Source organism: Lathamus discolor, chromosome 6 (genome assembly GCF_037157495.1).
Source record: "Lathamus discolor isolate bLatDis1 chromosome 6, bLatDis1.hap1, whole genome shotgun sequence".
In the NCBI taxonomy this organism is placed as follows: Eukaryota; Metazoa; Chordata; class Aves; order Psittaciformes; family Psittacidae; genus Lathamus; species Lathamus discolor.
The window spans coordinates 42,999,983-43,019,442 of record NC_088889.1 but is presented as its reverse complement, the minus strand read 5'-3'; the positions used below and the strand labels follow the sequence as shown (position 1 = coordinate 43,019,442).

General features: G+C 36.1%; 1 protein-coding gene across 4 annotated transcripts in view; it reads right to left on the bottom strand.

The window, feature by feature from the left end:
* Positions 1–802: 802 nt before the first annotated feature.
* PRKD1 (protein kinase D1) overlaps positions 803–19,460 on the bottom strand; it is a 138,817-nt gene continuing 120,159 nt past the window's right edge. For all 4 annotated transcript variants that reach the window (XM_065686489.1, XM_065686490.1, XM_065686492.1 and 1 more), the window contains 8 exons: positions 18,579–18,631; positions 17,197–17,269; positions 16,153–16,259; positions 15,606–15,767; positions 14,154–14,252; positions 12,797–13,064; positions 3,630–3,715; positions 803–1,780 (listed from right to left, as the gene is read on the bottom strand). In XM_065686489.1, the coding sequence (XP_065542561.1) occupies positions 1,562–1,780; positions 3,630–3,715; positions 12,797–13,064; positions 14,154–14,252; positions 15,606–15,767; positions 16,153–16,259; positions 17,197–17,269; positions 18,579–18,631 (1,067 nt within the window). In that variant the 3' untranslated portion in view covers positions 803–1,561. The remainder of the gene's footprint in view (positions 1,781–3,629; positions 3,716–12,796; positions 13,065–14,153; positions 14,253–15,605; positions 15,768–16,152; positions 16,260–17,196; positions 17,270–18,578; positions 18,632–19,460) is intronic.

The window sequence follows — 19,460 nt, the reverse complement described above, 5'->3', positions numbered from 1 at the left end:
TTCCCCCCCCTCCACATTTGAATAAAAGTGCTTTTTCTTAATTTATTTTACATTACACACTGTCTGACCAGTAGGGGTGCAAAATACCTAAGAAAAATTCTGATAGCTTATGTTATGTATCTGGCATAGATTTCTTCTGGACAAAGCTCTTCAATGAAATAATGTATTTACCTACTGAAAAGCTGATAATTGTAACATGAAGCCAAGATCTGATCAGTAGAGGTTTACCACAAGTAGTTATTAGCTCTTATCATTGCATACTTCTGCCTTTCATCCTGTGTATCTTTTCTTTCTTAACCTCAGTCTTCAACACCTATATATCAACTGGGATTTTTTTCAGAGACAGCCTGTAGCATAATTTTCAGCTTGTCACCGAGTTACTTGGGAACATGTTTTACAGTGCAGCCTGAACCCCTCTCAGAGTTAAACTAATATTAAGTAATACTAAGTAATAATTAGAAATGAAAATTAGTATCTTTAAATTTTTCAGGAGAGATCCATATTACGCTGTCAGCTCAATGGAAGTCAGCGGAAAAGCAGAAGCAGCACGCTTCTCTAAAAACTAAATCCCTATTAATGTGTCCTCAACTCCCCCACTGCCTCAGTATGTTTCAAAACTGATTGAACTTGTGATATAAAATCGATCCACGTAGGTTCTTACAAAATATGTTTTCTAGGTATGCAGGATAGCTGGCAGCATTTTCCTACCTATCTCTATACAGGCTTCTTAATGCTGAACTAAATTACTCCAGCTACTTCTGATGCCATTCCAGGGATACTTTAAACAGAAAGATTAACCAAATTAACCCATTTTAACAAGATTTTTATTGAAAACATACACAAAGTCAACACGTTATTTAGCTTCTGAATGTACATTTTAGAGAATATTCATATTAAAGAAGAATATTTTAAGAAAAGGAGAAATACAACCGACATGCTGCAGTTTACATTACTAAGGCATTTAGGCTTAAAAGCAAGTTATACTGTGTGCATGTGTGCGTGTATCTACATACACAAACACACAAACATATACATACAAGTTATCTGATTTGAAACTGTACAGTGCTATGCAATTAATTATTTTTTGCTTCTTCTATTTTTTTTCAACACTAAATAAAGCTTTTATCCAAAGTAGAAGTTGTTCACAGAACAGCAGTTATAATCTACTCTTCAAGAGTTTGCTTACAATACTAACGATGCACAAAAAACCCCCAGATCCTCATGGGAAAGTTCTCTCTTACCAAAATGAGTCTCAAGTAAGAAAAACACTAGCTTGCAAAGGCACCGTGGAGACAGGTTTTAGTACATTAAATACAACATGAATCATTCACAATAACAAGTTTAGTGTTTCTGGGAACTTTTGTAAATACAACACAGTTGGTCACACAAAAATGTTTCTGTTGATTTGTCTTGGCAACTCAGATACATCAACAGTGTAACAGCATAACAGCTTTGTTCCCATCTGACAGAAAATAATGGCAGTTCTGCAAGGCAAACGTTAAACCTGACCGTATGTATTTATTAATTCCACAGTGTTTTGACAGATTAGAGGGGATACAACTTAAAGGATGCTGACACGCTCACTGAGGGCTTTCATTTCTGTTTCTTCTAGCTTGGTGTTTTCGTTATGGTTAGCACGTGGACTGATAAGGTGTGCTGGATAGTGCAAACCGTGTTCTCCTGAATACTGTTCCCATCGGGAGTCATCACTTTCATGGGTGATGTAACGTTCCCCCATTTTACATTCAAGTTCCCTTAAATCTAACCAGGTTTGATAGTCCTGAAACAAACAGCAATAGTTTTAAATTTCCTGAAATAAATTATGTTCCCTGCTACTATCAAGATTATGCAAAGTGCTATTAACTCTGCAATCTAAAGGTCACACATTCCTATTACTCCAGAATGAAAAAAAATCTTATAATGAATAAATATGAAATCTGCCTATGGAGATATGTTTTCTCAATCTAGAGGATTGTTCGGTAACTTAATTTTATTAACCTCTGTCTTAAGTATATATAGTATGTATGGAGATATTACTGGTAGTTTTGCAAAATGTATGGATAGTCCACAGATTTCCATAATGTCTAAGTGAGACATGGTTGTAAAACAATTCCTGACACTAGTCACACAGTGAATGAGGAAGAAGAAATATCTATATCATGCAGGTACATCCTAGTGATCTTTATCAGATAGTGAAGACAGTTCATCTCTATCAGAATGTGAACTTAGCCTGAGCTAGAAAAGATCTACTTTTCCAAATTTAGGCAATTACGGTCGTGCTCAAAGAGACTTCTTAATCTAAACATCAAGATACTTTGGAAATCTGTGATAGTCTACAGGAAAGATGGAAACTGGTTTGGTTCTCACACTGTTTAGACCATCATGCTCTCCAGCCCGTCATCTGCCTAAAGTATATCTCGAGTTTAATATTTAATTTCTTATTCCCACTCAAAGTGTAAATGAAGCTGCAGTAATAAAGCCAATCCTAGCCCCATGCAGACTAGCCTCAGCTCACAATCCTGTATCCAGTTTTCTTTTTTTTCTCCTTCACCTTGTCTCAACCTAAGAAAACCCTGGTCACCTAGCCAAAGCACCAGCAAGCCCCCACACTGTAAATGCATTAAAGCCTTCATTCTCAGTATCTCAAGTGCTTTGGCCTACTTCAAACACAGACATCCTCTCAGAATTCACCTCTACTCGCACCACTGTTATCTTTCCTTAGCCCACGCTATTGGTCTCTTGAGGAAAAAGGACTCATCCATGGTGCTAGAGCTGATGAAGTACTGCCTAACCTTAGCTTACCCCCACTCACTACTGCATGGTGATAAAAGTGGATGTACAAAGGTGAAGGACTCTGTCCCATCATGTGAGACAGCCAGCACCCTTGCTGCAGATCTTAGCCCAGATCACCTCTTGGGTGACCACATGGGCTGATGTCCCAGCCTGGCCTCAGCCTGTCCCCATCCCCAGGGAGGGGTCCAAAGTGCCCAGGCCTGGGGCACTCCCCAGGCAGCCTACCCTGCTCCCTGGCTGGGGGCAGTGGAACAGGTCCTGGCTGCTCATTACGCTGGTTCTAGCTTAGGTCTTTAACTTGCAGTGATTTGGCTGCTGTCAGAACCAAAAAATTAACATAGGAGCAGAAGACAGTGGCTGCTAGCATCTCAAAAATTCCTAACATTTCAGTTTTTAATGGGAAATATCAACTGGAGGTGGCTCATGAATTTTCCTAGAAAGCATACAACTTCACTATTTCTTCTGATGACTGTGAAGTGAAAGCCCATTGATTAGTTTTAATAAGAAGTGAATTGGGGTGGACTCCAGGCAATGAGATAATGTACATCAAATGACTATAAGGGGTTTTCTTATACGTCATGTTCTCAGTGGACAAACAAGATAAAAATATTTTTGTGGTGTATTCTGAAAACATGAGAGAGTTTAGTATTGAAATCCAATACTTCAGAAATTAATGATAATCTGTAGGTAAATTGGTGAAGGAAGATAAGGTCCTCAGGATCTGAAAACATCTTCAGGTCTGTAGATTTGCTTAGATTCTACTATGCTTAAAGATGAAAATTTTTACATACTTAGAAACTAAATGCATAACAAAAAACATAGATTTGTAGCAATACCTGTAACCATGGGTGGCTTAACGTTTTGTCCACACTGTAGCGCTTTCTCATTTTCACTTGCAACAAATTATTTATGAGATCAATAGCTGAAAAGAAATAATATTGAAAAATGTCAGTTTAACTATGGTGTGTGTTTTTTTTTTAACTAGGACATGCAAACCAAAGAGAGAAAGAGACATGGCAGGTGTAAAAGGAGGACAGTTATCCCTTCTTATCCAGTCTTTTACAAACTGCAGTCAGATTTGATGTCCTTGAAGGTACCCATGCAACCCTTCCTAACAGGATTATAACTGTTTTACTAAACAGTTACCTGCTAGTTAGCATAGTCTACCCCTATGTGTTCATTTGGAGGCACACAGCAAAGACTGAGGATAATTCTAAGTTCCTGTTCAAATGAAAAAGATCTCATGTAAGTGAGGACTACAGTATTCTTCAGGTACCACAGTAAACACATCTGTATATATGTGAGACTCTCAGTATCACTTTAAGGTGACTGACAGCAGCACCTTCCCAGGCAAGGAATCAGGTTTTGAAGTCACTAAGTCTTGCAACACCAAGCTTTTGAACAGAGGATTGCTTCTACCTGCCAGTCAGCAGTAGAGTGTTTGATAAAAGCAAGCAGGATTCTTTACAGATTTCTTCTTTTCTGTATTTTTAAAGGAGTCAATGATTCTCCACAGTTACAGGTATGTGCTCAGTGGTACCTGAAGGAAAGAGTTCCATGAGTCAATGAGCAGTGAACGGAACTGTACTGAATGACCCATTTGGAAAAACCTCTGGGATGCTGCTAAGCTTTGACAGCATCTACTAAACCCCTTTTTTTTCCTTTTATTTTTTTTAATAAGAAAGAAAAAAGTGCATCATGAAAGGTTAAATTCTATTCTAGGTGGTGTTAAATGTTCAGCATGTGGCCTGGGGGAAGCTTATTGTTTTAGAATAATTGACTGGCCACTGGGAATTATAGTATTACTGCAGTTTTCCCATTTCATTACAGGATCTCTTGACTTGTCCAAAGTATGCTGGTTTACATCTTTATACAGGTGAAGAAAGAGATCAAGTTTCAACAGCAAAAAGCATTTGGTACTTTTTACCAGGAAATCATGCGATTAAAGTAACGCAATTTCTTAAGTGTTCTGAGTATCAGAAATCAAGATGCAAAGAACACGTATTGGCAAAGCAACAAAAGGACAGTGCTGCATAAAGGAAAGAAGCTGGAGAGTTCAATACAGACAGACTGAGTGCTGGAACTGAGGGATTAAAGGATTTCTTTAGGGATCTGGAATAGTCTGTTAATAAGAAAATTCTGAATTTAAGTGATGTTTAATTGTAGAGGTTCGGACACTAATGGGTTCTGTGGGACTATTTAAAGGAGTTGAGGAAAGATCCTGGTTATTCTCTCTGTTTCAGCTCACAAAAACCCCATGTTGTCCTGAGAATATCCTGACAGCCACTACCTAACATAGTTTGGTCTGGCTACAGTTCATATAAGATGCATAGTACATATAAGATGGACATGTTGACTCAATTTCTGAATAAAAAAAAAAAAACCCTATACTTAATATTTTGGTGATTACACTTGAAGTTGTACTGGTTAAAAACACTGGAGACAGAATAAAATTGGGAAGGTACTAACACTTAATTTTGACATACAACTCAAGTGTGATCCAGGGAACCAAATTGCGACATCTACTGTTAGGACATTAAATTTTTCTGTCTAGGAAGATAAGGCAGGTTTGAAAAAAGGGTAGCAACTACACTGTATTTTACAGTAAATTTTATGAATTTTCATTACAGACTTGATTTTTTAAGCCAAAGTTTAAAGTAATCCTTGTCAGACATTTTAGGAGCCTTATAAAGTTTGACAATATTTGTCTGTAAAATCAGTAATTCAATAAACGCAGAATGTTAAGAAAGATCACCTATGGTCTGCACATCATCTACAGAAATCCAACAGGTTATCACCAAGAAAGCAACCTGAATGAAAGCTCTCAGAGGAGTACGGTACTGCTTTTTCTCACACTTTTATGGCCTCCTATTTACTTCCCATGACTTAAGGATAGCAGCAGCCAGCTGAGGGCTTATCACGTTCCACGAGCTGCAGATCTTGTTAGAGGGGATAAACTAGTCAACTACTCCAGTAACATGACTACTGATCATTTAGGTTATTGTTCAGCAGGATATCCAGTGGGAAGATTCAAATCCAACTTTAAGAAGCTGTATGCCCCCTTGATTTTCTTCAGTTGCATTTTACAGGGAAGAACCTCCAGAGTTGAGGTTTGTGTTTCTGAACTGCTCACAGCAGTTTATCTGTATGGCAAATAATGAACTGTAGTAAAGACACAGTTACAATTTTCACACTATGTATTAACTTAACACATGGCAATTACAATTTTCAGTGGATGACTGCTTTAATTCACTTAGGATGTGACACATTAACAAAAAGTTCATGAAATAACTGAAAACACTATTCCGAACCTACCATTCATTTAGTCCTACTACACAGACTTTAACTTTTCATGTTATAAAAAAGAAATCACCTTAAGAATATCAAGCAAAGCAGTCCCAAATTAACAAAAGATTAACTCAGTCCATAATTTTTAAAGTACACCCATAGCTACTCTTACATCTACCACTTACAAAAAATTAAGCTGCTGCCATTAATACAAAACTTCAGACTTCCAAGATCCTGGGTTCTTCTGAGTATAGCTCTATTGATTAGTGGTATAATCTTTTAATACACAAAACCCCCTTCCCTACTGCTGGTAAGTACAGCTTTGTGGACAAATTATTTTTGCAAAAGTTGAATCTTCAACTGGCAGAGATTATTATTTTTAGGGACAGGGATTCTGCTGTACTATCCAAAAAAAAAAAAAAAAACCAACAAAAAACTTGACCATTACAAAACTGCACATCTGTAAGAGAGAGATTTTCTAACATTAATCTATTCTAGCAAACATGTAACTATAGCCAAGACCTTAGTTTAAACAGCCAGTTAAACATTTACTGAGGTAGAGCATCTTTGAGGTATAACATGTATTTGACCTTCTTGTATTTAATGCTCATTCATGTGACTTTCTCATTAACATGTGAAACGAGTTGCTATTCACATTATGCTGAAAAAAGTCTAAATAAATACTGGCTTGAAGGCACCTGGGGTATTTATTTCTGACTCAAAAGCAGTGTAACAGGCATACCATGATCAAATTTAATGCATGTAAGAAATTGCATTGTTTCTTGCCAAATTATTTAACAGTATGAAGTAATGTGAAGCACCTAATCAACAGTGTGCACATCACATAGCTCATCAGGCTACTAGTAATAGCTGTGTTGGTAGCTGATGAAAATATAATTATGAATACAATGATTTATGAAAATTCCACAACAGAACAAAACACAGCATGAATAATCCAAAGCTTGACATAGCACATTGTAGGACATCCACTACCTAATTCACCTTCTAGTGAAGACACACTAGATAAAATACACTAATAGGCAGATAAAATCCTTCAGGGAGTACTGTCTTTATATATAACATGTAGATCAGCCAAAACAAATCTTTTGAGATGATGCAAACTTGGTGGACTGCAAAGTCAAAGTTGGAAATGAACAGTACCACTGTTGAAAATAGCCTCCATGTTTGACAGATGGGAAATGTAAAACTAAAATAGGAAAGAATTTTACAAGCAGATTCCTTTGTATGAACATCTAGCAAAATTCCACCCTGAAGTCTGAACTGTCATACAGCAATTCAGTGGATTTAGAAAGGTAAGCTGGCTTGACAATCATTGAAGATGGAACAGAAACAGCAGATTGGGTGGCAGGATGTTGAATAGCTGTGACAAAACCCAAAGTCTACCACAGAAACACTCTCTCTAGAGTAACATTTCACAGTTCCATCTAGACATACAAACACAAAATATGGAAGGTATTGGAAAAAGGTGGGAAAATGCAGCCACTTACTGGGGATGGAAATTAGGATTCCCTATGGAGGAATCTGTGAGATCTCTGACAAACCTTACAACGTAAAGCAATTGGATTTGGTGAAGTTAGAGAAAAGATTTTGTGCATGAGGGCCAAGCTTTCGGAAATGATGCTTGCAGAAATATTCTGAATGGATATCCAGTTGGGAAAAAATACATTTCTGAAAGCTACAAAAATTGAGAGGTGTTAGTTTTTCTAGGTTAAGTTTTAATGGAGGAAGAGGACAGACAAAACATTACTCAAAAAATCTAGAATTTCTCAGGAGAAAGAGCTGATGAGATTAATCCAGATGTTATGACATCAGACAAGACACATTATGGAGTGAAAAGAGTCACTGTTGACGACTAGACCACATTCCTGAGTGGCAGAGAAGACAGAACTGTTGATAGCGACTGAAAGACATCAAATACTGAAAAATATTATCCTCAAATGGATTTTTCCTGGCTTGTGATTGTAGATTTTTATTTTTAAAATTGCTAGGAAATGCCACAGAATTCTCCAGAAAATAAATTAGCACAGACCACACTATTATATTCATGACACAATTTTCCTCCAAAATACAATTTTGTCCCTTATCTTTTCGCTCTGAACCTCCTATACCTTAAGTGTATTATTTCATAGAATCATAGAATAGTTAGGGTTGGAAAGGACCTCAAGATCATCTAGTTCCAGCCCCCCTGCCATGGACAGGGACACCTCACACTAAAAATTTATATATTCATGCAGTGTGAACTGTTATGGGTTATGTGTTTTTAAAAATCAAGTGCCTTATGAAGTGCAGTTTACAATTTTAAAAGCCAATTTAGTTTTACCTTAAGACCAGTAACTGAATAAGGAACACAAAATGGGAACAGTTAGACTACTTTACCACTGTTGTTGCTTTTCCAGACACAATGTTTAGGTGTGACCTACCTCTTTTTTTTTTTTTTTTTTTCCCTTCCCTTTTGAAGTTTTGGTAACCTCTGCATTTCCACTCAAAAATTAACATGCTATTGTTTGGTAACATCGAAAAAGCATCAACTGAGCACTAAAACCAAAGTGGTGATAAACACAACATCATTCACCTTATTTGTGCACTATTCATTAAATGCAAAGAAATATGTGATTTTGCTAGAAAGTAAAGCATCTGAGCTTTTAGTTCCTCTCTGATTACAATAAAAATAGAAATAAACATGGCAAAACCTCACTTTAGCTATTCTTAATTTTTTTTTACATGAGTTGTGGTCTGAAAAAACCACTAAAATAACTACACTTGAGAGAAGTTTTACATTCAATTTGGCTCTTTGGGACAGGTTAAGTCATAAGCAAGAAATGAAAGGTTTGTGTGCTGTTCTGCTTTCCTCAGTGTTGATTTTTGCGATAGGCATGAAAAAGTTCCTAACATTGCTTTCATTATTCATTCTATGATAAATTATATGCCCTTTAACAAAGTCATTGCTACACGGACACTGGCTACACTTTGGTGACAATCATGTACCTTAATCTGAACTGAAAATTGCAGAACAAGATAAAAATTCTGTAACTTTTGAAACTTTTACACATACACATACACAGAAATTCAAGCAAACGAGTTCCTGTGGTTTGAGAAGCGAGTAGTGCAGGCATACCAGCTGCATACGTTTGTGATCCTAACCTGGTACAGTTCTGAAGTAAACACCTTCCCCACACACATCTATTGTCTTATCTGCTTTGTGCATCAAGCAGGATGTTGCTATAGGCAGCAACAGGTTTGAATAAACATTTCAATACGTTCGAATAAACATTCCCCCCCCCCCTTTTTTTTTAACCTTGAATTAGCATATAAATCCTTCTACCACTTTTCACTACTTCACAACAGAGTTTCTAGGATTATCATATTATAAACATTCATAGCAACCAGTACTGACATATTTTAGCAGTAAAAAAAAAAAGAACTAACAGTCATACATATTGCATTCTATCAGGTCAGAGAACCTGAGCATTTTTATTGGCATGCATAGATCAGAGTCAATTCTTTTAGATGGCAGCCTAGATCTTCTAAGTTCACTGAATTGAGGCATGCAATATAGTCTCTGGATAAAGGTATGCTTTCAAAATCTAGTTGTAAGGTACAAATCATAATGTACAATTCGTAGAGTGCATTGTTAAAGAGTGCTTAGATCCAGCACTGCATGAGAAGAAAGCAGTAAGTAATAGAGATAAGGAGAAGAATATCTACATTAGTTTTATTTATGGCAGCCCTTTGACAAATGTCTGTCATATTTCAAATTCACATAGCATAACACTTTAAAAAGACCTTTCTTACCTGCACTAAACATAGTATGTATTTTGCATTTATTTTTTTCTGCGACAATACTTGTCTAATCAATTTTTATTTCAATTTTTCCATGCTATGGCAATGCAGCAAAACTTTGGTTGAAGGCTTCTTGAATACTGTGGTTGTAATGTGCTAATATTCTGTCAAGTATTTGCACAAGTTTTTAAAAGTCAATTAAATTGGACTACCTGCTGGATCTTCAACAATTTTTCTTTCTTGCAAGTAAAAATCACTTAAATTACCTTGTTTTAATTTTAAAACAAAGAATAATGCTTTTGCAAGAAACTATCTGTGTAGATCCTTCATGACAAAAAGCAATTTCAGCTTGAAAGAAATCGGCTGATTGATGTTTATTAACACAGACTTTGTCAGATTCTGCAGCAGCACCACATTCCACACTGTAATATAACTCCCTTACAAGTTTGAGTGGAAGAACTAGTTGTTGTTAATTACTGTCTTCTTAGAAGAATTATTGCTATGATGCAAATTCCACAAAATAGTTAAACAAGAAATCTACCGTACCTTTAAAAGAAATCTACTATGCACCTTTTTATATAAATTAAAAAAAAAAAAAAGTAATCATAGTCATGTGTGTTAAAACTTCTGTTGAAAAATGTTCAGTGATCAAGAATAAAGGGCAAAAAGAACCACAGAAAAGATATAGCAGGCTAATACCCAATATATTAGCTTAATCTCTTTGGGAAGCTGGAAGAGCCTAGGACAAGCTAAAGCAAGATTTTCAAGTGCACAAAAGTAACCTATTGGGATTGAAACTAATTCTCTGATTAAATTTTGCAGATTCAGAACACTTTGTACACAGGTGTTTATAAGCCCCAGTGTATTTACCTTGAAATGAGCTTCATTTTACCATAGTTTACATTTAAAAACATGTAGCCTTTCAAATTGTTTTTATTCGCAATGTTTAGTAAGCAACTTCATAAAACCTTTAAGATCATCTGTTTCCCCACAAATGCTTCAGCCATTTGTAGCATCAGTTATCATGGCACTGCTCAGAATTGTAATTCAGATTAGACGTGTTAAAACACCACGGACAGATCTGCATTTCAACCATGCTATATGGTCATAGATAATGGAAAGCGGATGGAGAGAGCAGGTCCCCAGGGCCCATGCACTGCCCTCTTGTGACCTGCGCAGGAGTGTGGACCAGAATAGCTGACATGAGAAAAACATTTATTTATTTCCCCTATTGTAGTTTGAGTACAATTTCGAGCACTAAACATTAGCATTATCAAATCATATTTGGACATAATGGATTTGTCCAGATTTTTCAGGCTTTCATTTAGCACAACAGAGTGGCTCAATAGCTAGCAATTTAAACACATAATAAAATCACAGTATATAAGCCAATTTTAACTTAGTAATCTGTTAAAGTGTGTTCTTTCTCCCCTTCTGCATGTTTGCAGACATATCCATTAACAACATATCCATTAACTCTTAATTAAGGCTATAATTCTGTAAGAGGAGAGATAACACCCCACTAGGTGAGCTTCCTGTAGGTGCTCTACTGCATCTTCACCTTTGAATGTAGAAATTGATCTTCTGTCTACCACAGTAGAAACCTGTCGGAGATGATTTCTTGCAGCCTCTTCTGTGTTGACTGCTATTTGCTTATCTCTAGTGCCAGATAGAGCACTGCTGCCAACAGATTCTGTCAGCTTACATATCAGAAGTGTGTGGAGGTTCAGGAGGACTTTAGTGTGTAACTGTGCAGATTTATAGCTGCTTTTTTCAATTATTTTTTTAAACCCCAACAGATCTCATCAAACTTTGTCTGCCACCAAGATAAAATGACAATACTCTCAAAGCGTTTTTCAACTCAGAGCCTCAAACAGCTATAATATATAATATAGTAAGCAGTAGGCACACTTCTCTAGGCTACACTTAACATGTAAGTTAAACACGTCACTTGAAACCCAGAAAAACTGTACTGTAAAAAATGGAAATCCTAATATTTGAATTTTATTTGGTACATAATAGAATTCAGAATATATAAGGTAAGAATCTGATAATGTTTCCTTCGCTTTAAGACTTATGAAGCAATCTTGCAAAAAGTTAAGGACACAATGATTTAAAAAAAAAAAAAAAAAGAACAAAGAAAATCCAGCTGCCTGAAATTGTCTCCTATGTACAAAAAAACGTTGGTGAAAACAGAACTTGTATTTTTAAGTGTCCTACTTAGTTGTATTTAGAGACATCTTTAATAGAATTCATTTACCTTTAAAGATGTTCATGGTGAATTATTCACATTGTTCTTTTACTATCAAAAGCCTTTGATGCCATTGACCAGAACTCCAGTTTCAAAAGTCACATTGGTTATCTCTAAGCCTTCCCTCCCAGGAAGAAGTCTCTTTTATGACACTTTTTCACACTGTTCTTGAAACCTCATCTAGTTGGGATTGTTCAATCTTTTTTATCTTCTCCACGGAAAGACTATCAGAGTACAGCATCCTACTAAATGGAAACTAAACTACTGACACAAGTAGAGTGAGTAAAAGACTGAAGAGGCACTAGATTTGAAAGAGTAGGTACAGAAGTAAATATAAACCAACACCATTTCCAGCAGCTGAGGTGCCCCACAAGATTCTATAGCAACTTAAATTTGTAGGTGGCTATGTGTCTCCTTCAGGACATGCCGGGTAGATCTCATGCTAGAGGATTTACTCCGTGTGCAGTCTACACATGCTTTGTATGAAATGTCTAAAGCAGCTGCTGGCACAAAACAGACACAATACATTATGGCACATTACAGTACCTTGAAATTTCAATTTACACACACTATTCACTGGTATGTATAAGGAAGAAAAATATAAAGCAAAATACAACTACTTTTTTTAGCATTTATATAAAATTAGCCACAAGCAGATATTACCTTCATGAGAAATTTCTTTCCATGGATTAGGTGGATACATGAAAGCGGCATTCTGGATCTGGTCATGTATGTCTTCATCTTCATTGAATGGAAAGGTACCACTGAGGCTTACATAAATGATGACACCCACAGACCACATATCCAGAGATCTGTTATAGCCTTTGTTTCTCAGCACTTCTGGAGCAAGGTAAGCTGGTGTTCCTACAACTGAGCGCCGAAATGATTTCTCTCCAATGATTCGGGCAAAGCCAAAATCACAAAGTTTTACCTGTTTAAAGAAAAATGCTATAGTAAGACAGTCATTATTATCAAATACATAGTTGAGGAACTTTTATCCATGGTTTAGCTGTGAGATGCATCTCTTTGAGAGGAATATCCTTATTCCACCAAGGCATTAGACCAGATTACCAGTCTATTACTCTATTCCTTCTTTCTGTGAATAAACCACCATGAATAAAATCAGTAACACGGTACAGCTTAGAACGAGAAAAATAGGGCTTTGGATAGACCCAAAAGCTTAGGCTTCTGGTGAAAGTACTAATATAAACTTATACTTCTTCATTCACAGCATAAATACACAGCAAACTGAAAAACTGTTTTACCAATGGCTTTTTCCTAAATCAAGCAAGTTGGCAAGATTTAGTTCTTGAACTCCACTTTTATTTTATTGTGGACCTAGTTAAACCCTGTCTCTCTGCAAACTTCTCTAATTTCTTCAGAGGGACAGACTTAGCTGCTTAAACATTCTCACTTAACACCTCAGTACAGATCCTTTCTTTCCAATTATTGCTATTGGTATTATTTAAAAATTATCAATAGTGCTCCTTTTGAATATGGGCAGTTGGAGGAGGTAATAGATGAACTCTGCAGTTAAAGGTAACAGAAGTTGATACAAACACCTTTCAGTGAGAAATAAAATGAGCCGGAAAGTATATTTAAATATTCTGCAATCTACCTGGCATGTAAATATTTCTTTATGAGTTCTTTCTAACTTTCAGAAAAATAACTGTCATTCTGGTGACTGCTTGCAAATTGTCACTTATCAGGACCGAATTCACCAGATGAGTAATTTGTGCTGTAATGGTGAGCAAACCAGAAACAATCGCACAAGTAGTAACATCACACGTCAAAATCTAGTTGAACAGTTTAGGTAAATGACACAAGGCAAAGATTTTCAAACACGTCGTCTTTGGAATGTTTGTTGAATAAGGGACTATTATTTTCGTATCTCAAAATTCTGTGTAGTTCCTGGAGGAGATACAGGCAGGTCACTAGCTCTTTGTTTGTTTATAAAATAAGCATTGTTAAACTTAATAATTTGAACAACTGATCTTAAGAAAGTGCATTATCTACTTACCTGTGGGAAAGGATCAGCTGATGCCAGTAACACATTTTCTGGTTTGAGGTCACAATGAACAATATTTTTGAAATGAAGATGTCTTAAAGCAACAAGGATCTGTGAAGAAACAAAAAAGAAAGAAATTCTGTTTTAAATATTGTACCTTTTTTTTATATAGATATTGTTTGGACATTATCAGTGGTCAAAGAAACAAGGACTGGTGTAGAGAGAAACAATCCAACAAGAAGGTACATTTTACAAGAATGTCTACAACGGAAAAAAGGAAGAAAAAGCAAAAATGTCAGCTATTGTGTGCTGTGCCTCAGGTTTTCTTGATGTTTCACTGGATGCAATATGGTTTTTCCCTCTCCAAGGACTATATATGCTAAACAGTTAAAAAACTAGGTTTTAAGTACTTGTTTACGTTTCTCTTGTTTGAAATCTTTGGATGCAGAAACATTTTCAAAACGACCTTCCAGATCTAAATTAACTAAAAAAATTTCAAAGAAATATTATGTAATCCAATTAAAACATTTTCTTGATGAAAGCATCAGGATACCTTTGCATGTATTTCTATTCCATTAGACACACAAGAATATATTAATTCTGTTGCCACATTCATCCTATTCCCATTGCTTTAACTCCATTCTTTGATTCTCATCTGGGGCTGGCAGAATTTACTATTATATTAGAGGACGGAATGGCAAGGAGGCTGAACAAACCTGGGAAGGCAAGAAACCAAATTCTGAAGCTGGTGGCAGTTTTGCCCATGAAAGTCTGAAAACTAGGAAACCTGCTACATTCCACTCTAAATAATAAACTTCCACGGCAACACCATTGTTCCTGCTCCTTTCTTTTTCCTGACTGCTGAAACAGAGGCTGCTGTGACTCTGTGGTTGCTCACTGCTTAATCGTGTATCTAAATTTAAACCAGTATTATGGGCAGCCAAAGAAGGAATATGATAATACAACAACAGGAAGAACAACAAAAAACCCAACCCAGATCACATTGTTAACAGAAGTCATACAGGAAGCCAAACTCATTTAATCAGAGGTAGGTAACGGAAAGATCCAATTTCAGCATATAAAATATGCACAAAATTGCATAGGAGGAACTGCAATTGCTAGGTATGGTACAGTTCAAGAGGCTCAAATTCATTAGTGTGTGTCTTCAACAATTTGTTGTTAGTGCTCTGCATCCCTTTCTTGTGCTTAATTCTTCAAGCATATGAGAAACTAGCTTGATGGCCCTCCCATATGGCAGCCAGACAGCAGCACGCATCTAGTCCTAGGTCGACTTAATGGTTTACTACCTATCAGATAATGTACACAAAGCCATCTTACCGCGCCTAGTATTACAAATCGGGCTTTCATAAATCAGACAGGGAAACTACAGCATAAGCAAAACATAAGAAACAGTGATAATAACTAACCTCAAATCTCCTTCTAGGTCTATAATTAATTTCTTACCTGAGTAATTAAAAACTTGGTTATCCTCTCTGGCAATCTGCCCTTTTCACTTGATAGGATCATCTCCAGCATGTCTCCATGGAGTTTTTCCATAACAACAAACACTCTTTCTGGCGTCTCAAACATACACTCCAGATTCACAACTCCAGGATGGTGAAGATTCTATTAAAGATAAAAACATGATCAGTGGGTTTTAGCATTACATAACCAGTTCTCAGGCCTCCAAAAAGCAGACAATTTTTTGGTATTTCATAATTTTAACTGTGTGCCTAAACTGCAGGCAACAGGCATGAAATTTCTGTGGACAGTACAGGAAAATGAATGGACTTCAAATTAGTTTAACAAACACATTTTTCTTATTGTGCCTAGTGCTTAAAACTGCAGAAATTGTAATTCCCAATGTGATGATGCCAATACACTTGGTCCTGGCTGTTTACACAGATTAAGCAGCAAAAATACTTGTGATTGTAAATGAAAATAATTATCGTATTATCTGGTATTTATGGAAATGAATAAATGGAGTCAATAGAGTGAAAAAGAAAAATACCTGTAAAATTGCAACTTCATTACGAAGTTGACTTTCCTGTTTAGTTGGAAACCTTAGTTTGTCAATTATTTTAATGGCAACATCTCTTCCCGTTTTGCGATGTTTTCCTGCATTAATAAAACAAAAGGCCTCTATAAATTAACAAGATTAATTCTGAGACGTGTTCCACTTTTACTGGATTGTACAGACACAATCAAGTCATTCTCACAGCAAATTAAATAACTAAGTCATTATAAGTTTTCTTTCATGCCCTCTCTTTCTAGCCTTTGACAAGAGAACTTTTCTTATTATCACCTGACAAAGCTGTTTAAACACATAAGAAACACACACATATGAGAAGTCAGGTCTGCATTTCAACAATATAGTTGCAAAGTTAACTTTCTCACATGTATCTATGCCTGTCCATATACTTAAGCTGCATACTCTGCAACCAGCAGGTTGCAGGCTTAGTCCTTCAATAGTAGCTCCAGACTAGCAAACAATGAAATAAATGATCTCTGTCAGGCATGTAAGTGCATGTCCCAGGTTTACTGGAGGCCATAAAGATTCTTCAGTGAGAAAGTTATTATTCTCACTTCACACTGTCTCAAACAACAGCTTTACAAATACACTCCCAGAAACTGATGAAAAAAGGAGAAAGAGAGGAAAAATGGGTAAGTAAATAAAAGAGAAACCATTCTAAGAAACTACTGAAAAACAAAGAAAACAGCTCACAAAAATGTGCCAAGAACAACAGCAAGATGGAATTAATTTTTTCTTCTGTCCATTATTGTTCTCAAAAAGAACAGTTTTCTGTACCTCAGGGTTTTCTTTACTAGAACTTACAAACAGTATAATGCTATTAAGACACATTGAGCCCCTAATAGGTAGAAAACTTCAAATTACAAAACTTAGGCAACAAAACAATTTCATTGTTTAATGAATACTGCTTAGATAAAGCAAAGTACGGCTGATTTCTGTAACAAACATTTCAGAGCCAAAATACTTTCACCATTCAAGAAATGGTCTCTCTTAAGCATATTGTACAATACACAAAAGCCTTACCTCCATAAACAATTCCAAACTGTCCTGATCCCAACACCTCATCTGGGAAGATTTGGTACACAGTGCTAATATCCTGTTTATATAAGCATAACAAATATTAAGCCCTGAGATATGGAAACAAAATGTGCATTTAATTTTCTTTTTCTAGTGGGAAGCAGCATACATTTACTCTAGTACATTTCAAACTATATTATCTGTCAAAAATATTCACATGGGTTTTCTTAAAAGCCACCTTAACTGCAATTGGTATAAAAGCTGCTGAATCCTCAATAGATTTCAGCCACTGCTAACTTCCAGGCAAGTAGCCTCCATCATGCAGCATTACACAAACTTTGTGAAATCTGAAGATGAAAGTACATATGGAAATAAAGAGGGTCTTATTAGCAGCGTTCTACCCTGATATCCCAGGATCCCAGATCAAGGAATGACTGTTCGGTTTTATGAAAAGGGAAAACTTATGAATTTAAAATTTTCTTGAAAAACTTCCTATGTCAGCTTATGTCAGCCATGGAAATGCAAGTGGTTTCTTAGTTTACAGAAATCTTTGTGAGTATCAGTAGTTCTGGGCTTTGGCTTTTTGTGTTTGTCCACTGAGAGGGGTAAAATATTCCATTCATGCCAGTGAGGGAATCGTACATCTCAGTATATCTTAGTGCCTAAACACAGGCTAAAGCACAAGCTGGTAGCAGATCCATTTGGGAGATGCAAACAAACCTCAAATCTTGGAGCTCAGTTTCATTTTCCTGACATTTAAGCAGCAGCATATACAACAAAGAGTAAAAGAATGCCAAGAAGTTGATAATAAAGGCTGTTTTGCCTTTACTTAGGAAACAAATGGACTCATCCCTTGCAGTAAAACTTCTGTTAAATACCAGAACTGCCTAAAGCTTTACTTGTATGCAGGGAGTCATGTTTATTTCCTATATCCTATGTGTCCTGTGTATGTAACAACATATGTAACTTTGGAGAGAGTTTCATTTTCATACAAGAGAGAATATCTGATCTCTCAGTGATGAGAGGAAATGGTCTATTACTCAAGGCTTGTGATTAGCTTTATGAAGCTCAATTGACAAACTCCATGAATTAATAACTTTTACAGCTCTCTTTTCCTTTAAGATAATTAGCATCCTGCAGGACCCATAGTCAAATTCTGTGTCAAGTGAAATGACCCATATATAGTTCTTGCATCTCAAGAAAGGGTGCCATGAAGATGATTTTTCTCAAAAGTTATCAAAGCTTTTCTGCTTTGTTTGTTAATTTCTACAAAGTAAGTGAAAAATGGCTGATGGGTACTCCTCAAACATTACCCTTTGCAAAGCAGATCAATGGTTTAGCAAGCTTAATCACTGCATATCTAGCACCAGCATCCAGTGAACACTCACCACATTTTCTTGAACTTGGCAGTTTGACACAGAAATACTGATGGATATATCCCCTGGGGAAGAAAGCAAAAGAATAAAATATACTTTAGATTGCTGTGCTTTTAGTTCAAACATGCAGTCATAGGAAATGACATTTACATTACATCAATACCTACTGACAGCTCCAGAAATTGGACCAATTAAGTCAGCTTGTTCATTTACCAGCCAATATATAACTACATCAGGCCACAAACATGTGACTTGCATAACAGATTTTCAGTGTATGGAAAAGAACAGAATTATACATTTCATTATTAATTTTTTAACAGTGGAATCTCATCATACCCATTTATAAACATTATTGCTTTTTTCCATGGTATTTTGGAGCTTTAGATCTCATGCAAATAACGTTTTTATTTGGTGGATTTAATAAGTTTTATTTATAGTGTCACCTACAATTTATTTGGTACAAGATGAAGGCTAATGCACATTCAAATTGGTCTGCATCCTGTTAAAAGTAATACACATTTTAACTGCCTTAAGGGACATCGTCAAAACACATTATGGAAGCAAAAAAACATGTATTTGTGCATCAGGTCCAACCTCCACAAATTCAAGAGCTTTGGATGTTCCCATAAGCATTTTCAACTGCAAACCTACTGAGGGATTCAATAAAGTTGGAGAATATGCCTATTATTGCTAACTGTACTACACAAAGTCATCATTTTTGGAAGTAAAGAATGTTTCTTTGGAGCACCGCAGCTTGTGTCTGCTACTTCTGCCTAGAATCCTGCTGTCTTTTCATTTTCTTAGTATGGATTTCAGCCTCATCAGAACTACTGTCCTCACTATAAAGCCTGTTATTACACACTGAAGATACTCACTACTACCCATCAGCACCTC